Consider the following 24393-nt stretch of genomic DNA (forward strand, 5'->3'; position numbering starts at 1 on the left):
TGTTTTCACAAATGCAGCAAAAGCAATAATATGTAAACATTAGCACAAGTCAAGGCAGTGACACCTGACTGTACTAGTAGTCATTGTATTCTTCACAGCCACACACCCTTCAGATTAAAAAAAATAATAATAACTAGTTAAGAATATCCTTGATGATGCAGGAAAAATAATTTTATTAAATTGTGACCTTTGAGTATACGTTTTTAAGAATCTGTGTGGTGAAATGGGAAGTACGCATAAAACGCTTAAACTGTGTATACTGAAGTACAGTGGTTGCTTCAAGGAAGAGCATTTGTGTTGATCTAGCCACTTTGTTCATGGAGCATTGATTTTACTTGAAAGAACAACTGACACTATTATTCAGATTTGGGTATTTGGCAGATATTTTCTTGAAAATGAATAAAGTAAGCCTCTCACTTAAAGGAAAACAGTTGACAGTATCTCTTGCCAATGGTAAAATTTGAGCTTTTAAGCAAAACATACAGGTTTGGAAAACTTACATCCACCACAGTGAGTCTGATAGCTTCATAGTCTTTACACACTTTTCCAATGAGATTATTGGTAATGTTAACAAGTGTGATGTTTTGATGTTGTGTAATGAAATATGTCGATATTTGGAAGATCTGCATAACTTAGTGAATGATATTTTCCAAATGACCAATGCATAATGTTATAAAATCATGCATGGGTAAATGATCCATTCAAAGTCCGAGGTGGAAAGTGGATTATAATGTGAAAGAGTATGAAAATTTATTCATATGGTTTCAGATGTTACATTGCAACTAATCTTCAAAAAATTGTCACTTGTCATATTTTTGTGTAGTATCAAAAAAGACTATCCACAATTATCTGAAAAGTCTATTAAAATATGCTTCCCTTTTCCAAGCATACATATATATACATATATATACATATATATATATATGTATATATATGTATATATATGTATATATATGATGCTGGGTTTTCTTTCTGTACTTCCACCTAAACAACATATTGCAACAGATGGAATGCAGAAGCAGATATGAGACTCTAACTGTTTCCTATTAAACCAGGCTTTGAAATTTACAAAAATGTAAAACAGTGGCACCCTTCTAATTTTACTTATTTATTGAGAGAAAATATTTTTTTTGTTAACATATAGTTGAGTTTGTAATAGTTATTTTTAAATTAGTATTTAAAATTTTTTAAATTTCTAATATGCCAGTTATTGATAAATATATCAAAATAAACAAAAGCTCCTTGCCTCCTTAATATTTAAGACTGCAAAAGGGTTCTAAGATCAAAGTTTGAGAATTGCTGTTGATTACGTGATTCCATGAGTATGCCCGTTTTATAATTAATAAACTATAACAACTCGTGTATTTTCCTCTCCATAATATGTTACATTTTAATAAAAATCTTATCCTCCTTAGCTATGAGGATTTGTCCAAGATGGTGGGAAGTATTTCTGACTTGAGTGATAGGTAACTAAGCATGGACAGGAGAGAATGAGCAGCCAACAGAATGACCATGGGATGCTTGTAATTTGCTGATACTATATTGCTTAAGAGCCCATAAGGTTGATTTTTTAAAAAATGAAATTTACGCTGGAAATATCGACCAGAAAAATCTTTGCCATAGTTTTATTTCCTCTCATTTTTCCTTATACTCTTTTCCCTTACTAGTTCCTAGACACATGATTGTTCCTAGCTGATGTGAATGTGAGACAGTTTGGTTTTGCCTGAAGTATTGAGGCATATATGCCTAGTTTTCCAGGTTTTGGCCTCTTTTGGCAAATGAGCATTGAGCATGACCCCATTTTCAGCACAGACAGAAGGGTGGTAATAGCTCAGTTGGTCATTAAATTCAGCAAATATTTATTATGTGTATACTGAGTAGAAAACATTATGCTGCTTATGATTATTTATTGGGGAACTCAAGTTGCTAACAGTCTAGTAGTGGATAAAAATATGATAAAAATTAGTTACACCATAAAATCAAAAGTATTAATTTTTCCCATGAAAGTAGGAGCATAAAAAGGAAAATTGGTAGTAGAATCTGAATAGAACTTTAAAGGATAGTTAGACTAGTTTTCTGTTTTAAAAATATCTTTTTTGTTGTTGTTTCTAATTAAAAATGATAATGCACATTATAAACATACTCAAGCATTGTAAAAATATACACTATCAGTGACAGAAGTCTTCAGGAATACCCAAACCCCTGCCAGTTAACCATTGTTAACAGTTTGATACATAGTTCTTTCATGTCTAATGCATATGTTAGCATATTATTGTTATTTTAAAAATCAGATCACATATTTATGATTCTGCAATTGTGTTGGACAGTTAAGTTTACAGTTTTCAATATTATAAACACTATGATGCCTAAATTCTATTTTTTGTGTCCTTTTTTTTTGATGCCTAAGATTTTGAAAGAAGAAAACTGATTTTGCTTAAAGCTTGAGTAAAAATAAGTTTATGCATTATAGAAATATTTAACAGTAAAAATCTGTTATAATCCCCTCTTATTAAATGTCGATGAACTAATTATACCTTTTAGAAAATTGAATTTATGTACCTCTGGATGGGATATATCCTTTAGTTTGAAAGTAAATTATCAATATTTCATGGTGAACATGGAGTTAGCGATGTAGAGCATGGATTTGGGGTAGGTAAACACCAAAGGAAAGACCAGTAACATTTTGTTTTCCTTCCATCTACCAGGTTAGTTGTATTTTTGTAGAGTTGCTTAAAAAGTACTCTTTATAGTAGGAACTACTTATTCGAATGTTGCTGTTCTTTTCATTGTAGGTAACATTGTACAACACTGATCAGGATGGTAGTGATAGCCCACGCAGTAGCCTTAACAACAGTCTCTCAGATCAGAGTTTGGCATCTGTTAATTTGAACAGTGTTGGAAGTGTGCATAGTTACACACCGGTAAGTCTTGGTGAAGTTAACTCCTTTGCTGAGTACTCATTTAGAGCTTAAAACGGAACCAAATGTAATTGAAATGCAAATAAAAAGTGAAGATGTATATTTCTCACTGATCAAATTGATCATTAGCTTAGATAAGTAGAGCAGATTTCTGTTATATTTTAGCAAGTTAGATACAAATATATTGTTGTACAATGTTATATATTTTGGTCTACTTCATCTGTTCTCTGTCCAAGTGAAACACAATTGGAATAGGAAAAGAATTTTTACTTTAGTCTTCTAAAGCTATGTTTGATGATACTTTACAGTCCTTGGTAAAAGAGCTTAGAGGATATGTATATCACCTAGTTTCCCAGAAGCATATCTAAGAAGGGGATTTTACAAACCCCAAAGGTTAGGATGACCTGGTACTCAGTTGTTAACCAGTCTTGTATTTTCAGTTTGGGTCTGGAAAACAAAGCTATGCTATAAAGGGACCTGTGTGAGTATTCTTGCACCTGTGCTGACCCTTCCGTTATCAGATACTTCTTTTCAAATCATCTTGCAACTGTCCTCCCCGGTAGACAGAACAGAGCTGGAGAGAGCCATACGCCACACTGTTCATGGTATAAATTTGATCTCATCAGATCTCTCCCTGTTCCAAGATGAGTAATAGGTAAAAACTTTACACAGAAAAAAGATATAAGGGGGAGCGGGGACCTGAAATAAGAAAATAACATGAGGGGAACAAATTCAGAGAGCAGTTTTAAAACTCACCTTGAATGTAGGAAAAGAGAAAGAAGACAACTCAAAACTGTTAACAGTGCTCTGGGGGAAAAAATTTAAAATATTTTTCGAGAATGCAGAAGAAACAGATAAAGGAATAACAATTATGTAAAAGAATACGATAGATATGGAGAATTGCGAATTATAGGTGTCCCCAAATAGTTGGTACAGAAGCAGTTTTCAGAAGAAATAGAGAACAAAAGGGTTACTGAGTTCTAAGAAAAGTTAATGGGAAAAACACTATATCTAGACACATCATAACAAATTTTTAAATTTCAGAAGTAATCATAGATACTCTAGCAGAAGAAATAAGGTACATTCAGAGAAACACAAATCATACCTCTCTTCCATAATACTAAATGCCCGAAGATGATGGAACACTTTATACAGAGTGTCAAGGGGATAGGTTTGGAATTATAAATATTATGCCCACCAAATTTTCATTCAGTTGTGAAGTCAAGAAAAAGACATTAATTCTTTGATACACAGAGTTTAGAAAGCATCCTACCCTTGTTTTCATGCACCCTTCCTGAAAAAAATTACGTATTTAGCTGATCAGGTGATGAATTAAAGTACTCAGTAATGATGAAGTCATGTGCCAGTGGTGGAGCCATTCCCCTACACAAAACTCGTATTTTTCCATGTCATTGTAGACTCCTTGTAAGCATCATTTTGAAAGGCTGCATAAATTTATAGCCAGTGTTCATATCTTAATTTTTTCAAAACACTAAACCAAATGGTAGTTTGTTACTGCTTGATATGATCTTTAAGATATATTGCTGATCATGTTTTATTTTATTTCTAGTTGTGCTGTCTTCAGAGATAATTCTTATTTTTTAGGTGTTCATGGTGCTCTTTTTCCTTGCATAGCTTGAGGCCCTGATCCATTCTTTTTTTCTCAGAATCTCCTTTGTCTTTTACCCTTCATTTCTTATTTTCCTTAAGTTTCATTTAAAAAAGAAAAATTTACCTACATTGAAGAGTTAGGTGTGTTGAAGTTCCTTGATGCTTTGGGCAGTGTCATACAACCTGACTCACAGTATTTGAGTTGAAATACTTAAAGATTAATTGAAGAAATGAATGAGAAATGTTAGTAGTTTCAGAGTATAGTGAGTTTGAGATGAAATTGCTTCTGTGGAAATCAAGATGAAGACTCCACAGAAACTGGAAGGGTTCCAGGCTTAGCTTATCACTTATTATGACCTTGGGAAGGTCCTTTAACTTTGAATTCTTCCCCCCTACTGTGAAATGTGGGGGTTGGATTAGATTTCTGAGATTCTTCAAGACCTAAGTTAACAATTTGTGGTCTGTCCTTTTATGTATACCCAACTTAACAGAGGATAGGAAAGCCGAAGACAGGGAAGTTAATTCCTTTGGATTCTAGAAACTGTTCTGATATTTTCAGTTTTATATGTAACAAACCAATTTTCATATAGAGCTACTAAATTAGTAGATTTTTTCTTTTAATGTTAGGTGACAAATCATCCAGAACCAGTCTCTCAGTCATTAACTCCTCAACAACAGCCACAGTACAACCTTCCAGAACGAGACAAACAACTACTTTTCTCAGAATATAATTTTGAAGATCTCAGTGCCTCATTTCGGAGCCTTTATAAGTCAGTTTTTGAGCAGTCACTTAGTCAACAAGGTGAGTTTTTTAATACCTCTTTTGTAATTTTTTATTGAAATTTTTTAAAGAATTATTTTCACATCGCAGCTGTTATAGTTCCTTAATCTTAGAACATTACCATCATGATAAGGATTGAAGGTTCTTTGTGCCTTTACTATAGTCTGTATATATTTTTATCATAGCACAAGAATGGCAGATAAATCTATCTCCTCATGCATGCCTACTTTGTTTGATTACTAGTGGTGTCCTGGAGCATTGTGTTAAAGGATTCTGACACTGCATTTATGCCATGTGGGAAAGACTGCCATGATTAATTAGTGATGTCTAGCATATGAAGTGTTTGAGTGGTAAATGTTGCACCACAAGAATAGATGTGCCTTGCTTTTCTGTTCTGACTGCTGTTAGCAAAGAGATAACTTTTGGAATATGGTAGCACCAAATTTGCAGTTTCATGTATGGCACTTATAAGTGAACACATTAGTTAGTGGTCATTATTTTGTACAACATACTTAAATCAGATTTAACACTAAAAGTGATACTGGTTGAGATGTACTGTTACATCTCAACCAAATGCTAGATTGTTGCTATTATGTATTACTGTCCTATTAGCTGCTGGTTTAATTTTAATCAGAGTCATTTAGTAGGATCAAGGTGTCTCATTGTTGTTCCACCATAGAACGAACACTAGTCAGAAATTGTTGGGAACTCAAACATTGAAGCATTGCTTTGTTTGGCAGATTGACTATTTATACCCCAACTCAGAGGGTTTACCTGTTCACGGCAGTAGACAAAAATCCTTGCCTTTAAAGAGTTTACATTTTAATATCATTGTCAGATATTATGAAAGTTAATGTTATATATATTGATGAATATCAGTAGTTTGTTTAGGAAGTTGGTTTTCTGGTTAAAGTAAGAGTCATGTATTTTCTCAAATTTTATATTAAATTTTCTTTCTATAAAAGTACAAAAAAAAAAAACTAAGGCTTTGCTGATCATAGTAGAAAAATACTGGCTTTGAAATAACAATGGCGACAATTTCTGAAACCCATAATGCTATTTCATTACACTAATAAAAAAAAGAAAAGAAGATTGACAGGAATTCTGGGTTCTAGTCCAGGTTCTACCATAAAGTCAACTGAGTTAACTTCACCTCTTTAGACCTAAGCATTCCCATTGTACAGTGAAGAAGATTAGACTAGATCAGTGCTTTCCAAATTGTTCTCTTTGGAGCTGTTGGGTTTTCTGGAGGTTTCAGAGAGAAGGGTGCAGATGAAGAGGGAGACCTAACAGGTTTCTTTTCATGGCTTCCCAGAAAACAACTTTACATTTATTAGTTTTACATACTGGGCTTCTGAAAGATATTTTGTTTTGTTTTATTTTAAAAACAATTTGGGATTAAAAATGTTGGTAGAGATTATATCTGGGTGCCCTCTTAAAATGTTAGGACTTTATTGGAAACAGATAATGAAATAACTGCTTTCTTTCATCTTATTGTAGTAACCCTATAGATTCCATATAAATGACATTTTTCCCAGGGTTAAGGCAAGCACTTGTATAAACTCTTCTACCTATAAAACCTTAATTTATTATGTTTTGAGATTATCTTATAATGTACTCTGATATAATTTTACTCCTGATAACAAGTATGAGAATACTTTTATTTTTGTTTAAAATTTTTGATTCTTTTATTGACTGACAGTATGGTATGGGACTTTATTTTCATTTCATTCAAGTAAAACTTTTTTGTGTTTGGTTCAGCAAAACATTATATGTTGTCTTCTGGGATATGAAAATAGTGTAGTTATATAGAACTACATGTTGCAATAAGGTTTGTTAAAGTGAGTGTCTACCTGCAAACCAAACATACATTATTTTTAACATTAAGCACTTCTGGCCTAATCATCATTATCATCATAGCGGCTAATATTTACTGAGCTAAGCCTGCAGCCTGCACTTGTACCATGGCATGTAATCCTCACAACAACTCTACAAAGCAGGTACTATTATCATACCCATTTATAATTGAGGTAATTGTGGCTTGGAGAGGTTAATAATTCTCCAGAGTTACCAAGTGTGTAAATTGTGGTGCAGAGATTTTAATTCCTCTTTTCTGGTGTTAAGAAATATGTAATCTTAACCCCTAAACTGTGTCTATCTCAAGAATGTTCCATAAGAGTAATGAAAAAGAGCAGTGGAGATGGCTGTTTTGTTTTGCTTGGTCTTAAGGATTCTAGCCATCTTGGACTTAAAGTTTTTGGAGTAGTCAGAGAAAGAGATCAGAAATAACTGGGCTTTATTTCTACCCTCCTCTTTTGTCAAAGGTCTTCAGACCTATAGAGAACCACCCTCAATGTGACCCAACACCTCTCCCACTTTTCCCTTAACATTTTAGTCATCTTTCAAGACTCAACCCAGATACTGCCTTTTCAAGGAAGGCTTCTCTGTATTTCAGAGCCCCTTCCTAGGTAAAACGGGGAAGAAGCAGAGTTCCTGTATTCCCTCTGTATACTTTTGCCTTAGTACTTACAGTGTTGGACGTAATCTCCTCAAGTGTCTGTCTCTTCCACTGGACCACGAGCTACTTGAGGGCAGAGAATGATGTTTCTTCTTGGTAGCCCCAGAGCCCCAGGGTATGGTGGATACTCTATCAATACTTGTTAAACTGAACCAAAATCACTTCCTGACAGCATATACCTTTGCTCTGTAAATAATTTTGCAAATGTTTGTCATAAGGTATAACTGAAATCTGACCATCAGTGTTCTTGCTTTGTCTGTTTTCAGGTTTGATGAACATCCCTTCTGAATCTTCCCAGCAGTCCCACACTTCTTGTTCCTATCAGCACTCTCCCGGCAGTACAGTGAGCTCTCACCCACACAGCAACCAAAGCAGCCTGACCAACAGTCATGGCAGTGGCCTCAACACCACGGGCAGTAATTCGGTTGCACAGGTCTCACTGTCCCACCCCCAGATGCACACACAGCCGTCTCCACATCCGTCCCATCGACCGCATGGTTTACCACAGCATCCACAGCGTCCGCAGCACCCAGCACCACACCCGCAGCAACACAGCCAGCTCCAGTCCCCTCACCCCCAGCACTCCTCTCCACACCAGCACGTACAGCACCATCCGAACCATCAGCATCAGACGTTAACACATCAGGCACCCCCTCCCCCACAACAGGTATCCTGTAATTCTGGTAAGTTTTTGTCTCCTGACGTGTGTTTGGCTAACTGTGAATTTGGATCTGTTATCTGGGGCTTATATATATTTTCTACCAATACTCTTCTTATCCATCTTCTGTGTTTCCTTGCCGTAGTCCTAGAGTTGTAAGTCCTTCAGTCTATAGATTCACCTGGATATTGTCTTGATTACAGTTTATGTGGTAACATAGGCAAACTCAGCAACCCTTGCAGGTTTTGGTTTTAACTCTTTTGTTCTTCTGGAAAACAAGTGTTTTTGTGAGCGTTTGAAAGAAGAGTGGAATGCACAGTCTGTCTGCAGTCTATTGTGATTTAGTGTGGTATAGAAGAAAGAGTATAGATTTATGTCTGAAAGACCTGTATTCGAATCTTCATTATGGCTCTTTATGACCTTTGGTGCATTAACTCTTGTGGTCTTATTATTTTGTTAGCTGTAGGACAACACTGGTATACAGTGTTGTTATGAGGATCATATTGAGGTTACAAAGTATGAAATGCCTAGTCTAGTACCTTGCATTTACGTATTCAGTGAATGTTCCCACTTTTTCTTTCTTTGCATATTCCTGCCAAGTATTTTGTTTAGAATGATAGATTCATACCCTGATTTTAAAAGAAAAAAAAATGTCTGTTGCTCTTAAGATAGGTCTTGATGGTTTCTGGTGAGATGCTTAACTGACATTGCTCACAGACCAGGCAGTCTCTGCACTGCAGAACTGCAGAGGGTACCATAGACATAGACTACAAGGTGAATGGGGCCTCTTGGAATGGTGCAGAGTACAGCTGGCTTCAAGTCTTGGATTCATCATAGTGGCCTTGCTAAGTCATGCCTCCTCTCTAGGTTCAATTTCTTTTGTTTGTAAAATACAGGGAAATAATACCTTTCCTGCCTGTCTCACAGAGCAGATTGCCCCAGTGCATGATATAATGGGTTTGAATCCATTTGTAAAACTGGATTGGGATCGGCCAATATCAGGAGTAAAGCCAGCTCAAACTTTCGCTATCCAAGATTTATAATATTGCCAATATTATTTTTATAGGTGTTTCAAATGATTGGTATGCAACACTTGATATGCTAAAAGAAAGCTGTCGAATCGCCAGCAGTGTTAATTGGTCAGATGTAGACCTTTCACAGTTCCAAGGTGAGTATTGGTTCCTTCTCACTTATAACCAAATACACATATCATGTGTTTTTGAATAGATTTTAAGTCTCTTTTTAGTGGAAGTAAGCATCTCCTTATATAGTGTTTCTTTTGCAGTTGGTAGTATGCTTAAAAACAACACTTTGCAAAATTCGTAATTAAGCCTTTCAGCCAGTTGATGTAGCGGAGGTTCACAGACAAGAGTTCTGAAGGAAATTTGGCCACATTTAAAAGAATCAGACTTTGAATAATTTTTAAAATGTCATTCTTCATTGCATGGGCAGAAGATTACCAGTGGAAATTTTGAGGGCTGGAAAAAAGAAGTGCTGTTTTCTTTGCAGTGTTTGCAGAACCATGCTAACTGTATTTCTAATGCTTTCCTCATAGGTTTGATGGAGAGTATGAGACAGGCAGATCTCAAGAACTGGTCTTTAGATCAGGTTCAATTTGCTGATCTCTGTTCTTCTCTTAATCAGTTCTTTACACAAACTGGCCTTATCCACTCACAGAGTAATGTTCAGCAGAATGTCTGTCATGGTGCCATGCATCCAACAAAACCTTCCCAACACATTGGAACAGGTATGGATTTAATTATCTTCTTGATTTTCTCTTTTTCTCATTCATATGAAATTCAGTAACTGTCTGGGGCAACTTGATATGTCGTTAATGATAGCAGTGATGCATTTATATCTTTTTATTTCTAAGAAATGAATGAAATCAAGTAATTTTTTTAAGATATATCTTAGAAAAATTGAGATAAAAGAGACTATGTTTTTCTGTCATGATTTACATGATTATTTTATTGTTTATAATTGACTTTCCTTTGTGAACTTTAACCTTTCAAGTTACCAAACAAGAATTAAATGTCTTAAAGATATGTACATTTTAATTTTAATAAGAACATAGTTATGAGATGTTACCAATTTAAATTTGTATAGACTTGCAATGAAAATCAACACATCTTTATATATCTTCTAAGAATGTTAAAAAAAATTTAAAGTTCAGAGTGTATATGAAGAGTATACATAACGGTAGTCTCATTTATGTTTTGCTCTGGACTCAAAATTTGTGCTTTGTATTTTTTCATCTCACTTTCTTCCTTTATTTTTTACCCTTGTAGCCATCTCGTTTACTCTGATTGCAGAGCCTACAATTTTCTCAAGTTTACATTCTGTGTTTAATATCCAAGTTCTTTCTCTCTTCATTTTAATTTCTTGATGCCTTTATCTCCATGTTGACTTCTTTTCTGTACATTGTCTTGTTTTTAGAGTTGATGCTAAAAAGCTCTCTTTTCTATCCTGAGTGGCTTCCTTCAGTCATTATCCTAAATTATTTCACATACTTGGTCTTTCTAAGTTCTCAAGATCCCTAGTCCTTTTTGTGAAATCTTCATTTGTGAAATCTTCTTTTGATACAAAAGAAATCTTCCGTCTTTGCTTCTTCCACTTGAATAGCTTACCTAACTTGAAAGTCTCAGTGGTTGTGTGATTTTGGTGACTTATTCATTTCATAAATCATATTCATAGAAGAGCCTCATTCAATGCCTGGCATATATAGGAGGTACTTAGTATTAACTGAATTTATTGAATGCCCTCTATGTGCCAGATACTAAGCCACTAAACTCTTTTTTTTAATAACTCTTAAGCTTCTCTCTCTCTCTCTCTCTCTCTCTCCTTTTGTCACTTCTTTTTTGGTTCCTGTTAAAATAAATTTCAAAAAATTTATTTTTATTGTGGTAAAATACACATAACATAAAATTCACTGTCCCAATCATCCTTAAGTGTGCAGTTCAGTGGTATTTAAATACATTCATAATGTCATAATGTTGTGCAACTATCAACACCATCCATCTCCATAACTCTTTTCATTTTTGTAAAGCAGATACTCTGTACTTATTCAACAAGACCTCTCCACCCATTTCATCCCTTCCCCAGCCCGTGGCAACCAACATTCTACTTTTTGTGTCTTGAGTTTTAACTATTCTAAGTACCTCATATAAGTGGAATCATACAGTGTGTGTCTCTTTGTAGCTGTCACTTAGCATAATGTCTTCAAGGTTCATCCATATTGTAGCATATGTTAGAATTTTCTTCATTTTTAAGGCTGAATGTATGTATAAGGCTATTTTTAAGGCTATTGTATATATAATATATACCACATTTTGCTTAACCATTCATCTGTTAATGAACACTTGGGTTGCTGCCATGTTTCAGCTATTGTGAATAATGTTGCTGTGAGCATGAGTGTACAGATCTTTTCAAGACCCTGCTTTCAGTTATTCTGGGTATATACTCAGAAGTGGAATTGCTAGATCTTACGGCAATTCTATGTTTCATTTTTTGAGGAACCATCATACTGTTTTTTGCAGCAGCTGTACCATTTTACATTTCCACTAACAGTCATAAGGGTTCCATTTTCTCTGTATCCTCACCAACATTTGTTATTTTCTTTTCTTATTTTTGAATAGTAGCTATTCCAGTGGAATCTCATTGTAGTTTTGATTTGCATTCACTGATGGTTAATGATGTTGAGCATCTTTTCATCTTCTTATTGGCAGTTTTTATATCTTCTTTGAGAAATGTCCTTTGCCCATTTCTTGATTGGGTTTTTGTTGCTGCTGAGTTTTAGGAATTCTCTATATTTCTGGGTATTAACTCCTTACCAGATATATGATTTGTAAATATTTTCTCCCATTCTTTTGTTTCCTTTTTTACTGTGTTGTTAGTGTCTTTTTTTTTTCTTCTTTTATTGTGTATGCCTTTGGTATAGTAGCCAAGAAATCATTATGGAATTCAATGTCATGAAGCTCTTGCCCTCTGTTTTCTTCTAAGAGTTTTAAAGTTTTAGGTCTTACATGTAAGTCTGACCCATTTTGAGTGAATTTTTGTATATGGTGTTATATAAGGGTCCAATTTCTTTTGTGCGTGGATATCCAATTTTCCTATTACCATTTCTTGAAAGACTGTCTTTTCCCCATTGAATGGTGTTGACACCTTGTCAAAAATCATTTTGACTATATATGTGTGTATTGCTGGGTTCTCTATTCTGTTCCATTGGTCTTATGCCAGTACACTGTCTGACTGTAGTAGCTTTGTAGTAAGTTTTGAAATCAGTAAGTGTGAGTCTTCCAGCTTTGCTGTTCTTTTTCAGGATAGTTTTGGCTATTCACAGTCCCATGAGCTTCCATATGAATTTTAGGATGGGATTTTCTATTTCTGCCAAAAAAGTCATTGAGATTTTTGATATGGATTACATTGAATCTGTAGATTGCTTTGACATCTTAACGATATTGTCTTGCAGTCCATGAACATGAGATGCATTTCTATTTATTTACGTCTTCTTTAATTCCTTCAGCAATGTTTTTTAGTTTTCATTGTACAAGTTTTTCATCTCTGTAATTAATGTATTCCTCAGTAGTTTATTCTTTTTGATCTCATTGAAAAATGGAATTGTTTTTGTAATTTCCTTTTCAGATTGTTCATTGTTTGTATATAGAAATGTGACTGAATTTTGCATGTTGACTTTGTATCCTACTACTTTGCTGAATTCATTTATTCTAACAGTTTTTCTGTGTGTAGTCTTTAGGGATTTTTATGTATGAGATTATATCTGTGAACAGAGATAAATTTACTTCTCCCTTTTTAGTTTGAATGCATTTTATTTCTCTTTCTTGCCTAATTGCTCTGCCTAGAACTTCCAGTACTATGTTGAATAGAAGTGGTGAAAATGGACATCTTTGCTTTGTTCCTGATCTTAGAGGAAAAGCTTTCAGTCTTTCACCACTGAATATGATGTTCACTATGGGATTTTTCATATGTGGCTTTTGTTATGTTGAAGTAGTTTCCTTCTACTCCTAATTTGTTGAGTGTTTTTATCATGAAAGGTGTTGACTTTTGTCAAATACTTTTTCTGTGTCAGTTGAGATGATCATGTGGGTTTTTGCCCCCTTCATTCTATTAATGTGGTATATTACACTGGTCAGTTTTCATATGTTGAACTGTTCTTGTATTCCAGGAATAAATCTCACTTGGTCATGCATGGTGTGCATAATCCTTCTATTATGTTATTGAATTCATTTTGCTGTTGTCTTGAGAATTTTTGCATCAAGGTTCATAAGGGATATTGGTCTGTAGTTTTAGTTCTTCTTTAAGTGTTTGGTAGAATTCACCTGTGAAGCCATCAGATCCAGAGATTTTCTTTGTACAGGAAATTTTTGATTAAGTATTCAGTCTTCTTACTCGTTATAGGTCTATTCAGATTTTGTCTTTCTTCATGATTCAGTCTGTGTTGATATTGTGTTTCTAGGAATTTGTCTGTTTCATCTAAGTTGTCCAGTTTGTTGGTTTACAGTTGTTCAGAGAACTCTCTTATCCTTTTTATTTCTGTAGAATCAATAGTAATGTCACCACTTTCAATTCTCATTTTAGTAATTTGAGTCGTTTTTTTCTTAGTCCATTTAGTTAAAGGTTTGTCACATTTGTTGATTTTTTTTCAAAGAACCAACTTTTGGTGTTAAAGATTTTTCTCTAATGTTTTTCTGTTCTCTATTTCGTTTATCTCTGCTCTAATCTTCATTATTTCTTCCTTTCTGTTAGCTTTGGGTTTTGTTTCTTCTTCTTTTTTAGGTCTGTTTTTTAATGTAAGTCTTTATAGCTATAAATTTCCCCCTTAACACTGCTTTTGCTGTTTCCTGTAAGCTTTGGTATGTTGTATTTTTGTTTTCCTTCATCTCTAAGTATGTTCTTATTCCCCTTGTAATTTCTGCTTTAATCCATTGGTTAAGTGTGTGTTGTTTAATTTCCACAAATCTGATAATTTCCATTTTTACTTCTGTTTTTGATTTCTATCTTCATCCTGCTGTGGTCAGAGAAGATACTTTGTATGGTACCTATCATTTAAAATCTATTGAGACTTGATTTGTAGCCTAACATATGGTCTGTTCTGGAAAATGTCCCATGTGCACTTGAGAAGAATGTGTATGCTGTTGTTGTTGGGTAGAATGTTCTATATATGCCTGTTTAGATCAGGTTGATTTATTGTGTTAAATCCTCTGTTTGCTTATCTTTCTGTCTGGTTATTCTATCCATTATTGAGATAATGGGTCTTTAAGTCTCCAACTGTAATTGTAGAGCTGTTTATTTCTCCTTTCAGTTCTGTCAGTTTTTGCTTCGTATGCTTTGCAGTATGTTATTAGGTGCATAAATGTTTGTAATTGTTCTGTCTTCTTGCTGTATTGCACCTTTTGTTGATATATAATGTCCTTCTTTACAAGAAGTAAGACTTCACAAGACATCTCTTGTAACATTTTTTGATTTAAAGTCTATTTCGTCTCATATTAGTACAACAATCCCTGTTCTCCTTTGGTTACTATTTGCATGGAATATCTTTTTTCATCCTTTCACTTTCAATCTGTTTGTGTCTTTGGATCTCACGTGAGTCTTCTATAGTCAGCATATGGTTGGATCATGTGTTCTTATCCATTCTGCCAATTCTGTCTTTTGATTGGAGGGTTTAATCCATTTATATTTAAAAGAATTACTGGTAAGCAGTGACTTCTGTGTTTTGCTATTTCTTTGCTATGCCTTGTAGCTTTTTTGTCCCTTATTTCCTGCATTACTGTCTTCTTTTGTGTTTAGTTGATTTTTTGTAGTGAAATGTTTAAATTCCTTTCTCCTTTCTTCTTGTGTATATTCTGTAGCTCTTTGTGGTTACCTTGGGGATTGCATTTAACATCCTAAAGTTACAACACTCTAATTTGAATTTATACCAATGTAACTTCTATAACATACAAAAACTCTGCTCCTTTTCGGCTCCACCTCCACCTCTTTTGGTTGTTGATGTCTCAAAATTACATTTTTCTACATTGTGTGGCCCAAAACATAGACTAATAATTATTTCAAATTCATTAATCTCTTAAATCATGTAGAAAACAATATGTGAAGTTAAAAGCCAAAGTTACAATAATATGAGCTTTTATACTAATAGTTTTTAGAAAACATTTTAGCCTCTTAAATCATGTATAGAACAAAAAGTGCAGTTAAAAATCATTGTTATGATAATGCTATCTCTATAATTGCCCATGTATTTACCTTCATTGAGCTCTTTACTTTTTTCATATGGCTTTGTGTTACTGTGTAGTGTCCTTTCATTTCTTTCTGCAGGACTCTCTTGAGCATTATCTTCCAGGGCAGGTCTAACAGTAACAAACTCTCTTAGCTTTTATTTATCTGGGAATGTTTTAATTTCTCTCTCACTCTTGAAAGGACACTTTTACCAGGTATAGGATTCTTTGTTGACACTTTCCTTTTAGCACTTTGAATAGATTGGCCCACTACCTCTGGCCTGTAAAATTTCTGATGAGAAGTCTGCTTATAATCTTATTGAGGATCCCTTATATGTGACAAGTCACTTCTCTCTTGCTGCTTTCAGGATTCTCTCTATATCTTTGAAAATGTGATTATAATGTGTCTTGGTGTGGGTCCCATTGACTTCATCTTACCTGGAGTTCGCTGAGCTTCTTGGATGTTTATATTCCTGTCTTTCATCAAATTTGGGAAGTTTTCAGCTCTCATTTGTTCAGATATTCTTTCGGCCCCCTCTTCTCTCTCTTCTCCTAGGACTCCCGCAATGCATAATTGGTCTGCTTGATAGTGTCTCATAGGTCCCTTAGGCGCTGTTTGCTTTTCTTCAGTCTTTTTTCTTTCTGTTAATCAGCCTGGATAATTTCCATTGTCCTATCCTATCTTCACATTTGCTGATTCTTTCTTCTGCCTGCTCTTCTTTGAGTCCCTTAAGTGAATTTTTAATTTCAGTTATTGTAATTTTCAGTTCCAGAATTTCTTTTTGGTTTCTTTTTATGTTTTCTGTCTCTTTGTTGATATTTCATTGTGTTCACGCATTGCTTTCTTAATTTTCTCCACATCTTCCTTTAGTCTTTGAACATCTGTAAAGTTGTTTTAAAATCTTTGTGTAGTAGATCTGCCTTTAGGATTTTTTTCAAGGACAGTTTCTGTGGATTTGTTTTTGCTTTGAATGGGCCATACTTTCCTGTTTATTTTTATGCCTTGTGATTTTTTTGTTGTTGTTGTTGAAAACCATATACACTTGAATCTGTTAATGTGATACCTGTGGAAATCAGATTCTTCCTCTTCCCAAGGGTTTGCAGGATTTTGTTATTGGTTTTGTTTTTTTGATTGTTACAGGCTATCCTTGTGCTGAGGATCAACTTAAGGTTTAAACTTAAGATCTTTTCAGGTTTTCTCTGAGCCTGTGCTTTTTCTTTTGGCATGGGTGGTCACTTTCTAACTTTCCCTGGATATGCAGTTGTTTTTCAGTATCCTAGTCTTTAATGTCTGGCTCCCAGAGGGGAAAAAAGAAAAGAAAGAGGGGAAAGGGGACAGCAGCCCTTTAAATCTCCTGGAAATCAGTTCAGCCAGAGGAGAGGAGCTTGCAGTGTTGGGGGGAGATGCAGCAATAATGGCCACCCTCCTTTTTGTCTGCACCTCTGTAATCAGAAGCAACAATCAGTGCTCAGAGCACAGACCCCCAGTATTTGGTGGACAGTACCCTTTTTCCTACACTGGCTCCTGTAGGGTTTGTATAAGCTGTTCCAGCTGCTTGCCATGGGGGTAGGAGTGAGGGGATACGTAGCTATATCTGTGCTAAGAGCTGAAATTCACCAAAATTAACTGCAATTTGCCAACCAAGCCTTCTTCTGCAAGTTGTGAACCTTCTATAGAGAGTCCAGAGTTGCAAACTAGTTATGTTAGATTTTACCCATGCAATTTTATCTAGATTCTTGTTCCACCATCTTCCCAGAATTCTCCCTATCTTCATGTTTAAGTATCAAGATCTTTATGATTTGGCATGTATTTTTACTTATTTGTCTTCTTCCATTCCATCTTTTTAATCTATTCTTCTACGTGGACAGCTTATCTTTGGTCCTCTGATAGGTTCTAAGCCTGTAATTTGTCCCTTTCAGGACACATCACTTACTTTTCTAGCTTGCTTGAAGTCCTAGACCAGGTGTGCCATACTTTGTCCATTGTCTCTTGGTTCTCCTCTCTTCCTTTCTTTCCCTGTTCAACCAAAATTGTCCCTTCTAAGTGCTGCCACATTCTCTTTTCCAAATCACCTTAAACCATTTCAGTCAACCTTAAAAGTACTAAGTGAATTTGAGTAGTTTATATGTACATCAATATGCATGTGTGTTTGGGGGTGAGCCCCTGTGTTGCTCAGATTGTTGCCTTCAGATCAGGGAATTCTAGGAAAGACAGGTAGAAGAAGATGTGGGTCAGTCTTAAGAGAAGGCCATTTCAGAAGGCCATTGTACATGCTAGCCAGTAGCTGTCCTTTCTGCAATTTCAAAGCTGTATGGTGAAACAAGACTTTCTTCAATTTTGTGGCCTAAATTTCTAAGAAAGGTCCAAAAGTACCTTTTGATTTTGGAACTGGGTACTCTTGGTCATGGAAAAAGCACTTTCCATCTGCTGCTGTCCTCTGTCAGAGTGGCCAGACATCTCTTCTAGATTCTCTCTAGGCTGAGATCCTGGGTTATTTCCCTAAAGCCCTTTGTTAGTAGACTTCTGTGGTCATCTCTACTTGATCCTTGACCTTGATTATTTGGTTCTGGTTTTTATGATTCTCTTGATTTTTTCTGCCATCTTTCCCTTTTATTGCCAGCACTTCCTTTCCCTCTAGGGTCCCCCCAACTCCTTCTTGATTCTCAGTGCTACTCCATTCATAGCCTGGCAGATGCAGAAGACCTATAGTTTTCCCTCAGTGTTTATTTGTCTCCCAATTTCCTTCCCCTTTAGTCTTTTCCTTCTGAGTCAAAAGAACTTTAACGAGCCCTGGCCTGCCAAGCCATGTTGACCTTTGTCAACACTTTGTGTGATCAGCTCTGGTGTTAAGTATCTATCACCTCATGCCTGCTGATGTCTATTCACAAACATTCAGGGTTTTTGTTTTTGGTTTTGTTTTTTAATTAAAATTTTAAAAAAAATTTTTGGCTGCATTGGATCTTTGTTGCTGCACACTGGCTTTTTCTAGTTGCAGTGAGTGGGGGCTACTCTTCGTTGCAGTGCGTGGGCTTCTCATTTTGGTGGCTTCTCTTGTTGCGGAGCACAGGCTCTGGGCGCATGGGCTTCAGTAGTTTTGGCACGTGGGCTCAGTAGCTGTGGCTCGCGGTCTAATCCAGTAGGTGAGGAAATGAGACGAGAGAAAATGAGAAAGAACCAGGAACAGAACCCAAGAGTTCTGACTTCCAGCCACTGCCTCCCAAGATAACATGCCTTTTTATAGTAAAGTTTAAAATCAGAAGTGATCTCTCAGACCAATTTACCATACTGAAGATTTAGGAAGAAAAGAAGAGAAAAGTTATACTAATAAAATTATACTAAGTTACAGCTCTAGTATATTTTTGCAGGAGAAAAAATGTGATCAGCCTTCATATTCGTGGCTGATGTACCTTTTAAAGGCTGCATCCGGCTAGAGGGGCTGCCCTCCTCTGAGTAATATGGTCATTCACTTACCAATGACTTCCCAGCCTCCATCCTGCAAAATCTTAGCTCTCTTTCCTACTTATCCTTAACAACTCAAGTCATAAGACAAAACCTAATTTTTATTGGAGATTAATCTGTTTTTATATATATTTTTTTCATTTCTCTTTTTTTGGCTTAGTAATTCTTACCTTAAAGGAGGAGACAGTCTGACTTTCCAGTGGCAGGTGGAAACTGGTGAGCAGCCAAATACAGTGTGCCCTACCATGAATATAAAATGAAGATTTTTCTTCCCTTTCTAATTTCTTCTGGGAAAATGATTGCTGTTTTCTAGTTTGATTACAGCATTCCTAGAATGCAATTATAGTTTGTGTGAAACATTAGAATACCTTAGGGAAATAGCCTTTCCAGAATTCTGGATGTTTCATATAATATAAACCAGTGTTATGGTGGTTCTTCCCCAGGAGTTGTTGTGGAAGGTTGCATGATTTTTCCTCCCCTCCCTTTCTATTTTGCATTAGGATGCAATGTAATTGACATTCTGGAGTTATTATACTTGATGGCTGCTGTCAGTGAAAGCATATTAACTTAAGAACCTTCTGAAATGCTGTTTAAATGAGATCTATGTTTCCCATCTACACATCTTCTAAATAATATGTTTTTAATCACCTTTGATATAGCTCTTTCACTTTATGCAAATCTTTCCTGTCACTTTGTGCCTCCAGTCACTTTGTTAATCAGCTAGGGCACACTTAGGTCTGCTTTAAGGATGAGAAAATCAGGGCAATAGAGACAACCATTACTGGAAAGAGCCCGTGAGTTAGGAGAACTGAATTCTAGCCCTAGGCCCTGTCAAACTGATGTGTCTTTGGGCAAGTCTTCTCAGCCTTCTGAGCCTCTGTTGCCTCATCCATAAAATGGGGGTAATCCCTGTCTTGCCTTCACTGTGGGTCTAGGGGGAGACTCAGATGAAGTAATGGGATATGAAAATGCTCTTGAACTATAATGAGGTATGTAACAACAACAGACATAACTTACCTACGAGCTTCCAGAGAGTTAGAGGCAGTGCCAGAATTAGTACCAGTGTACTCACACCCAGCCTGGCACCATGTTTGAAAATCCAGCACCACCTTTGGCAGAGTTTTAGCATCTAAAAGGAGTGATTTTTCCTTCCCTTTTCTTCCTCACTTTACTGGCTTAATTTAGTTTTAGGTAACAATTCTATTAAGATTTTTATGTTTGATTTGCTTTACTTATGGTACTATGTTTTCCTTCTGTCTTCTCGATCTGATTAGGAAATTTGTACATAGACTCCAGGCAAAATCTCGCTCCTTCAGTGATGCCTCCCCCTGGTTATCCTCACATCCCGCAGGCACTCAGCACTCCAGGAACAACAATTGCAGGTAGTTTGGGGTGTGGTGTGTTGGGGTTGGTACTCGGAGTTTAATATTGAAAAAGGCTTTAGCTGTCCCGACAGGGAAGGAGGCTGCCTCAGGAGGGGGTGAACTCCCTGTTTCAGAGGGGTGGGGTGTAGAATACCTGTAAGATGAGGATCATAAGAGCCACCTTGTAGAGGCTTCTGGGTGGGTAAGTGAGAGCATATGCACTGAGTTCCTGGCGCACATAGGAAGTGTTCAGTAGATGTGTGTTTCTTTCTTCCTTTATCCTCTCCCAAGTCACTGCTGACATTGCCTCCTTCCTTCCAGGCCATCACGGAGCCATGAACCAGCAGCACATGATGCCTTCCCAAGCCTTCCAGATGCGGCGCTCTCTGCCTCCAGATGACATCCAGGATGACTTTGATTGGGATTCAATTGTGTAGAGCTTGTTTCTCAAGGCACCAGACAGACCCAAGCGTTACCTTTCTGTGCAGTGAAGGGAAAGGTTTGAGAGTATCCAGTTGAGAAAACAAAGTTTCTAATCATTTTACCAATGTTATCGAAATTTTTTTTGAAGACAATCAGAAAGATTTTAGCTGGATAACTTACTGCTTTTATCTGACCCAGACAAGTACTACATGTTTGTCTCCCTGCCAGCTGCCCTATGTAGCTCCTAATTGTTGTGTGATTTGAACGGCTTTTGCATATTTGTGTCGGTTTGATGTTGACCACAAGTGCCAGACTGATTTTTCAGGCAGAGCCTATTTTGCTGCAAGCAGTTTATAGATGCATATGTGTAAATACATGTACAAAAATTATTGAAAGGCTTCAATTTTTTCTAATTGGATTATTATGTCTTGAAAAGGAAGTTACTGTGAGTTTTTATTCCTTGTTAGGCTATTTTTGGCAGGATGCTTTTAACTGATGTAGGCAACTGAAAGGAAATAGATTTTTTCAAAGCCCAGTTCCCCTTATTTAATCTTTTTCGGAAATGTGAGTATTGAGTTCTACTCAGTAAGCCAGAGAACCCGGAGTTTGATACTCTCCAAACAGTCCAAAGGGGCATGTTGTTCCTGAGCAGCATGAAGGACTGACCGAATGTTTTTTTGATGCCTGGGGGATTCTAGAGTTCATGTTGCACCGTGTCAGCATCTGTTTTTCTAAGTCTGCATTGTATGCCAGTTCTAAATGTGTTTGATTAGAAGCTGGGCACTCCTTGGCTTTTGAAACAAATCAGTGTCTCCACATTCACTTATGTATTTATTATTCAAAAGTGTTATTTTAATATTTATTGCTATCTTCTGTGAATGCTCAACTCCTCTTGGGTTCATTAAGGAGAAATGCAGTGTCTGAAAGCACAGAATTATTTTTCTTGATAAGAGTTTACAGACAAGACAATCAGAGAGAGATTGTGTCATTCTCTTTATCATTACTCCTGCCATGTGAGTATATTCTCTATCTTTGCATTCCTGCTAATTGAGACTTATTTGCTAAGTAGGATTTTCTGGAATTTGAATCAGAGTTCCTTTGGGCAACAGAACAGCAGGGCAGTGTTTGTATAGCAAGTTTCCCCCTCATTCTCTTTCCATTTAGGAAGCACTGAAAGGAGGGTAGAGCCACACATGGATTTTTATTTGCCTCAGTCTTCAGTGCAGTTACTGTTGGGTGGCCTGCTGTTTCTGTTGTCCTGTGTGTCTGTGTATGCATGACGTTTGGTTCCTTTCTTTGAAATGCAGCCTGCCTCTTAGGGGTTTTTATTAGTTGTTTGTTTTTTGTTTTGTTTTATTTCACAGTTACTTTGCATGGATTGATTGTCTTAGTTTTGCAATGAAACTAAGAGAAATGAGATTTCTTTTTTTAATGAATAGATTTTGAATTGGTTCTTTAAACCAGAAAAAAAAAAGCAGAATTTTTCAGTTCTAATGGCAAAACGATGTTCCATCAAATCAAGGAGTACTAACTGCTCGCTGGTTGCTTTTTAGCATCTCTAGTCTCCATCAGCCATGCTTATTAAGTCACTTTAATTACCCTTACTGATTTCTGTGGTTGAGTCATCTCTACTTGAACTAAACAAACACCTTTGTTTCTCTGTGTGTGTACGTGAGAGTGTTTGCGAACGTCTTTGGGTATTTTTTCTAGTGGAGTGTTGCCTTGAATGAATCACTGGGAAGCCAGCCATGGTAAAGGCTGGTGAGGTTGGGGAGAAGGGAAAGGCTTTATATTCCTGTTGTTTGGATCCTGCTTGGCATGAAAAAGGAAACTCAGTTCCAGCCCCTTGGATCAGTAAAAATCAGAGGATTCTGGAAAGGCAGCCAATCAAGATGAGATAGCAGCCTGCAGAGTAAAAGCTCGGAAAAAAGGGGGTGATTCTCAGTAGTCTGCTCAAGTCACAGTTCTCTAGATACCAAAATAGCTGTTTTGAGACTATAAATTGTGTGGGTAGCAGTGTGCACTTTAAACAATTTGGGTATTAGAATGCAGTAGCTTATACTGAGTGATTCAAGTAGAAACCGCTGATGAAGATGTTACAAATTGTGTGAAGCTAATTTCCCATTTGGCAGTCATTTACTGATTTGCAGTGATCAATATTTTTGTGAGAATTTAAACTTACCATGAATGGCCCTGGAGGCAGAGCCTCCATCCAGACCCATCCCACACTGGTGATTCATGTGGCCAGGGAGCCCAGGACAGGCTTTCTCACGGGCTCCGGCCAGACAAGGCTCCCTAGTGAGGTGCAGAGCATCCCTCTAGTGGCCATCTCAGTTGGTAGTTGTAAGTGCAGGGCAAGTTCTGTCCTGGGCTTAAATTGACTGAAGACTTTTGGGGAAAAGAATCTTAAATGCATATCATCAAATGGGGGTACTCTGTCCAGGAGAATAATCCGACTGGCATTTGTGGCAGTTTTTGAAATGTAAATGTATTCATGTATGTTCTTGTAAATACATGTCTCTCAGATGTCCTTTGAAGTGGGAGGGAATCAATCTGGGGATTATTTCAAATGGAATAGAGTATTTTGATATTGTTCATTCAGAGGGTGATGTGTACATATCTATATTGTATATATGTGATGAAAATGCATTGGCTTTTTGTGCAAACACAGTCTGCTCTCTGTACTGCTGTTGGACAGTCAGTGTTTTAATGTTTCTACAGTTTTGCTATTGCACGATTTCATATTTTGCCTCTATGATGAACGGCACCCATTCTTTGTAACTGTTCAGTGCTGTAAAGAAATATCCCAAGTGTCATTAGGATTGTTGCTGCCAGAAGTGATATGCATGAATGGCACTTAAAATAAATATATTATGTTAACTCTATTTACAACACCGATTGGTCTGTGTCATTTGCTGCAGTTGAGGGAACAAGATTGGAGCTAGTCCAGAAGCAGAAAGCCTGGAGTTAGTCATTCCTTGGGGTCTCAGAGATTGTGTCCCATGTACTGCTGCCTGAGAACAGTCATTGCTGCTGTTTATTGAACATCTCACTTGCTCTGTGAACTTGAGGAAATTATTTCATTTGTCTGAGCTTCATTTTCCTCATTTACAGTGCCTATAAAATGAGAATAATACCTACCTCCTAGAGTTGTAGAGGGATTAAATTAATTAAGGCATTTAGAACAGCATCTGGAACATAAAAAGTACTCAGTATGTGCCACGTGCTGTGCTAAGTAGATATTGTTATCCTCATCTTACATATGGGAACAACTCAAGTTAGAGGTATAATGGCTTCCCCAGATCCTTTGTTGGCAAGTGGTAGAGCTAAGGTTTGAATCCAGATCATTTGACTCCAACGTCATGTTTTTACACCATCCTCTATTACTTCCAGTGGAATACCCCTGTCCCTACCCCTACCCTGGACCCTAG

At 36.4% G+C, this 24393-nt stretch overlaps 1 protein-coding gene across 6 annotated transcripts in view; it reads left to right on the forward strand.

Annotated features, from left to right (window-relative positions):
- The window catches only part of FOXJ3 (forkhead box J3), a 126220-nt gene extending 102373 nt beyond the window's left edge, over positions 1–23847 (forward strand). For 4 of the 6 annotated variants that reach the window (XM_082388181.1, XM_082388180.1, XM_082388182.1 and 1 more), the window contains 7 exons: positions 2793–2921; positions 5157–5331; positions 8095–8511; positions 9553–9654; positions 10042–10233; positions 20450–20557; positions 20861–23847. In XM_082388181.1, coding sequence (XP_082244307.1) covers positions 2793–2921; positions 5157–5331; positions 8095–8511; positions 9553–9654; positions 10042–10233; positions 20450–20557; positions 20861–20976 — 1239 coding nt within the window. In that variant the 3' untranslated portion in view covers positions 20977–23847. The remainder of the gene's footprint in view (positions 1–2792; positions 2922–5156; positions 5332–8094; positions 8512–9552; positions 9655–10041; positions 10234–20449; positions 20558–20860) is intronic. The other 2 variants (XM_082388183.1, XM_082388184.1) reach the window with 1 other exon arrangement.
- The last annotated feature ends 546 nt before the right edge of the window (positions 23848–24393 follow it).

This window comes from Balaenoptera borealis (assembly GCF_965194805.1).
Source record: "Balaenoptera borealis genome assembly, chromosome: 1".
Taxonomy (NCBI): Eukaryota; Metazoa; Chordata; class Mammalia; order Artiodactyla; family Balaenopteridae; genus Balaenoptera; species Balaenoptera borealis.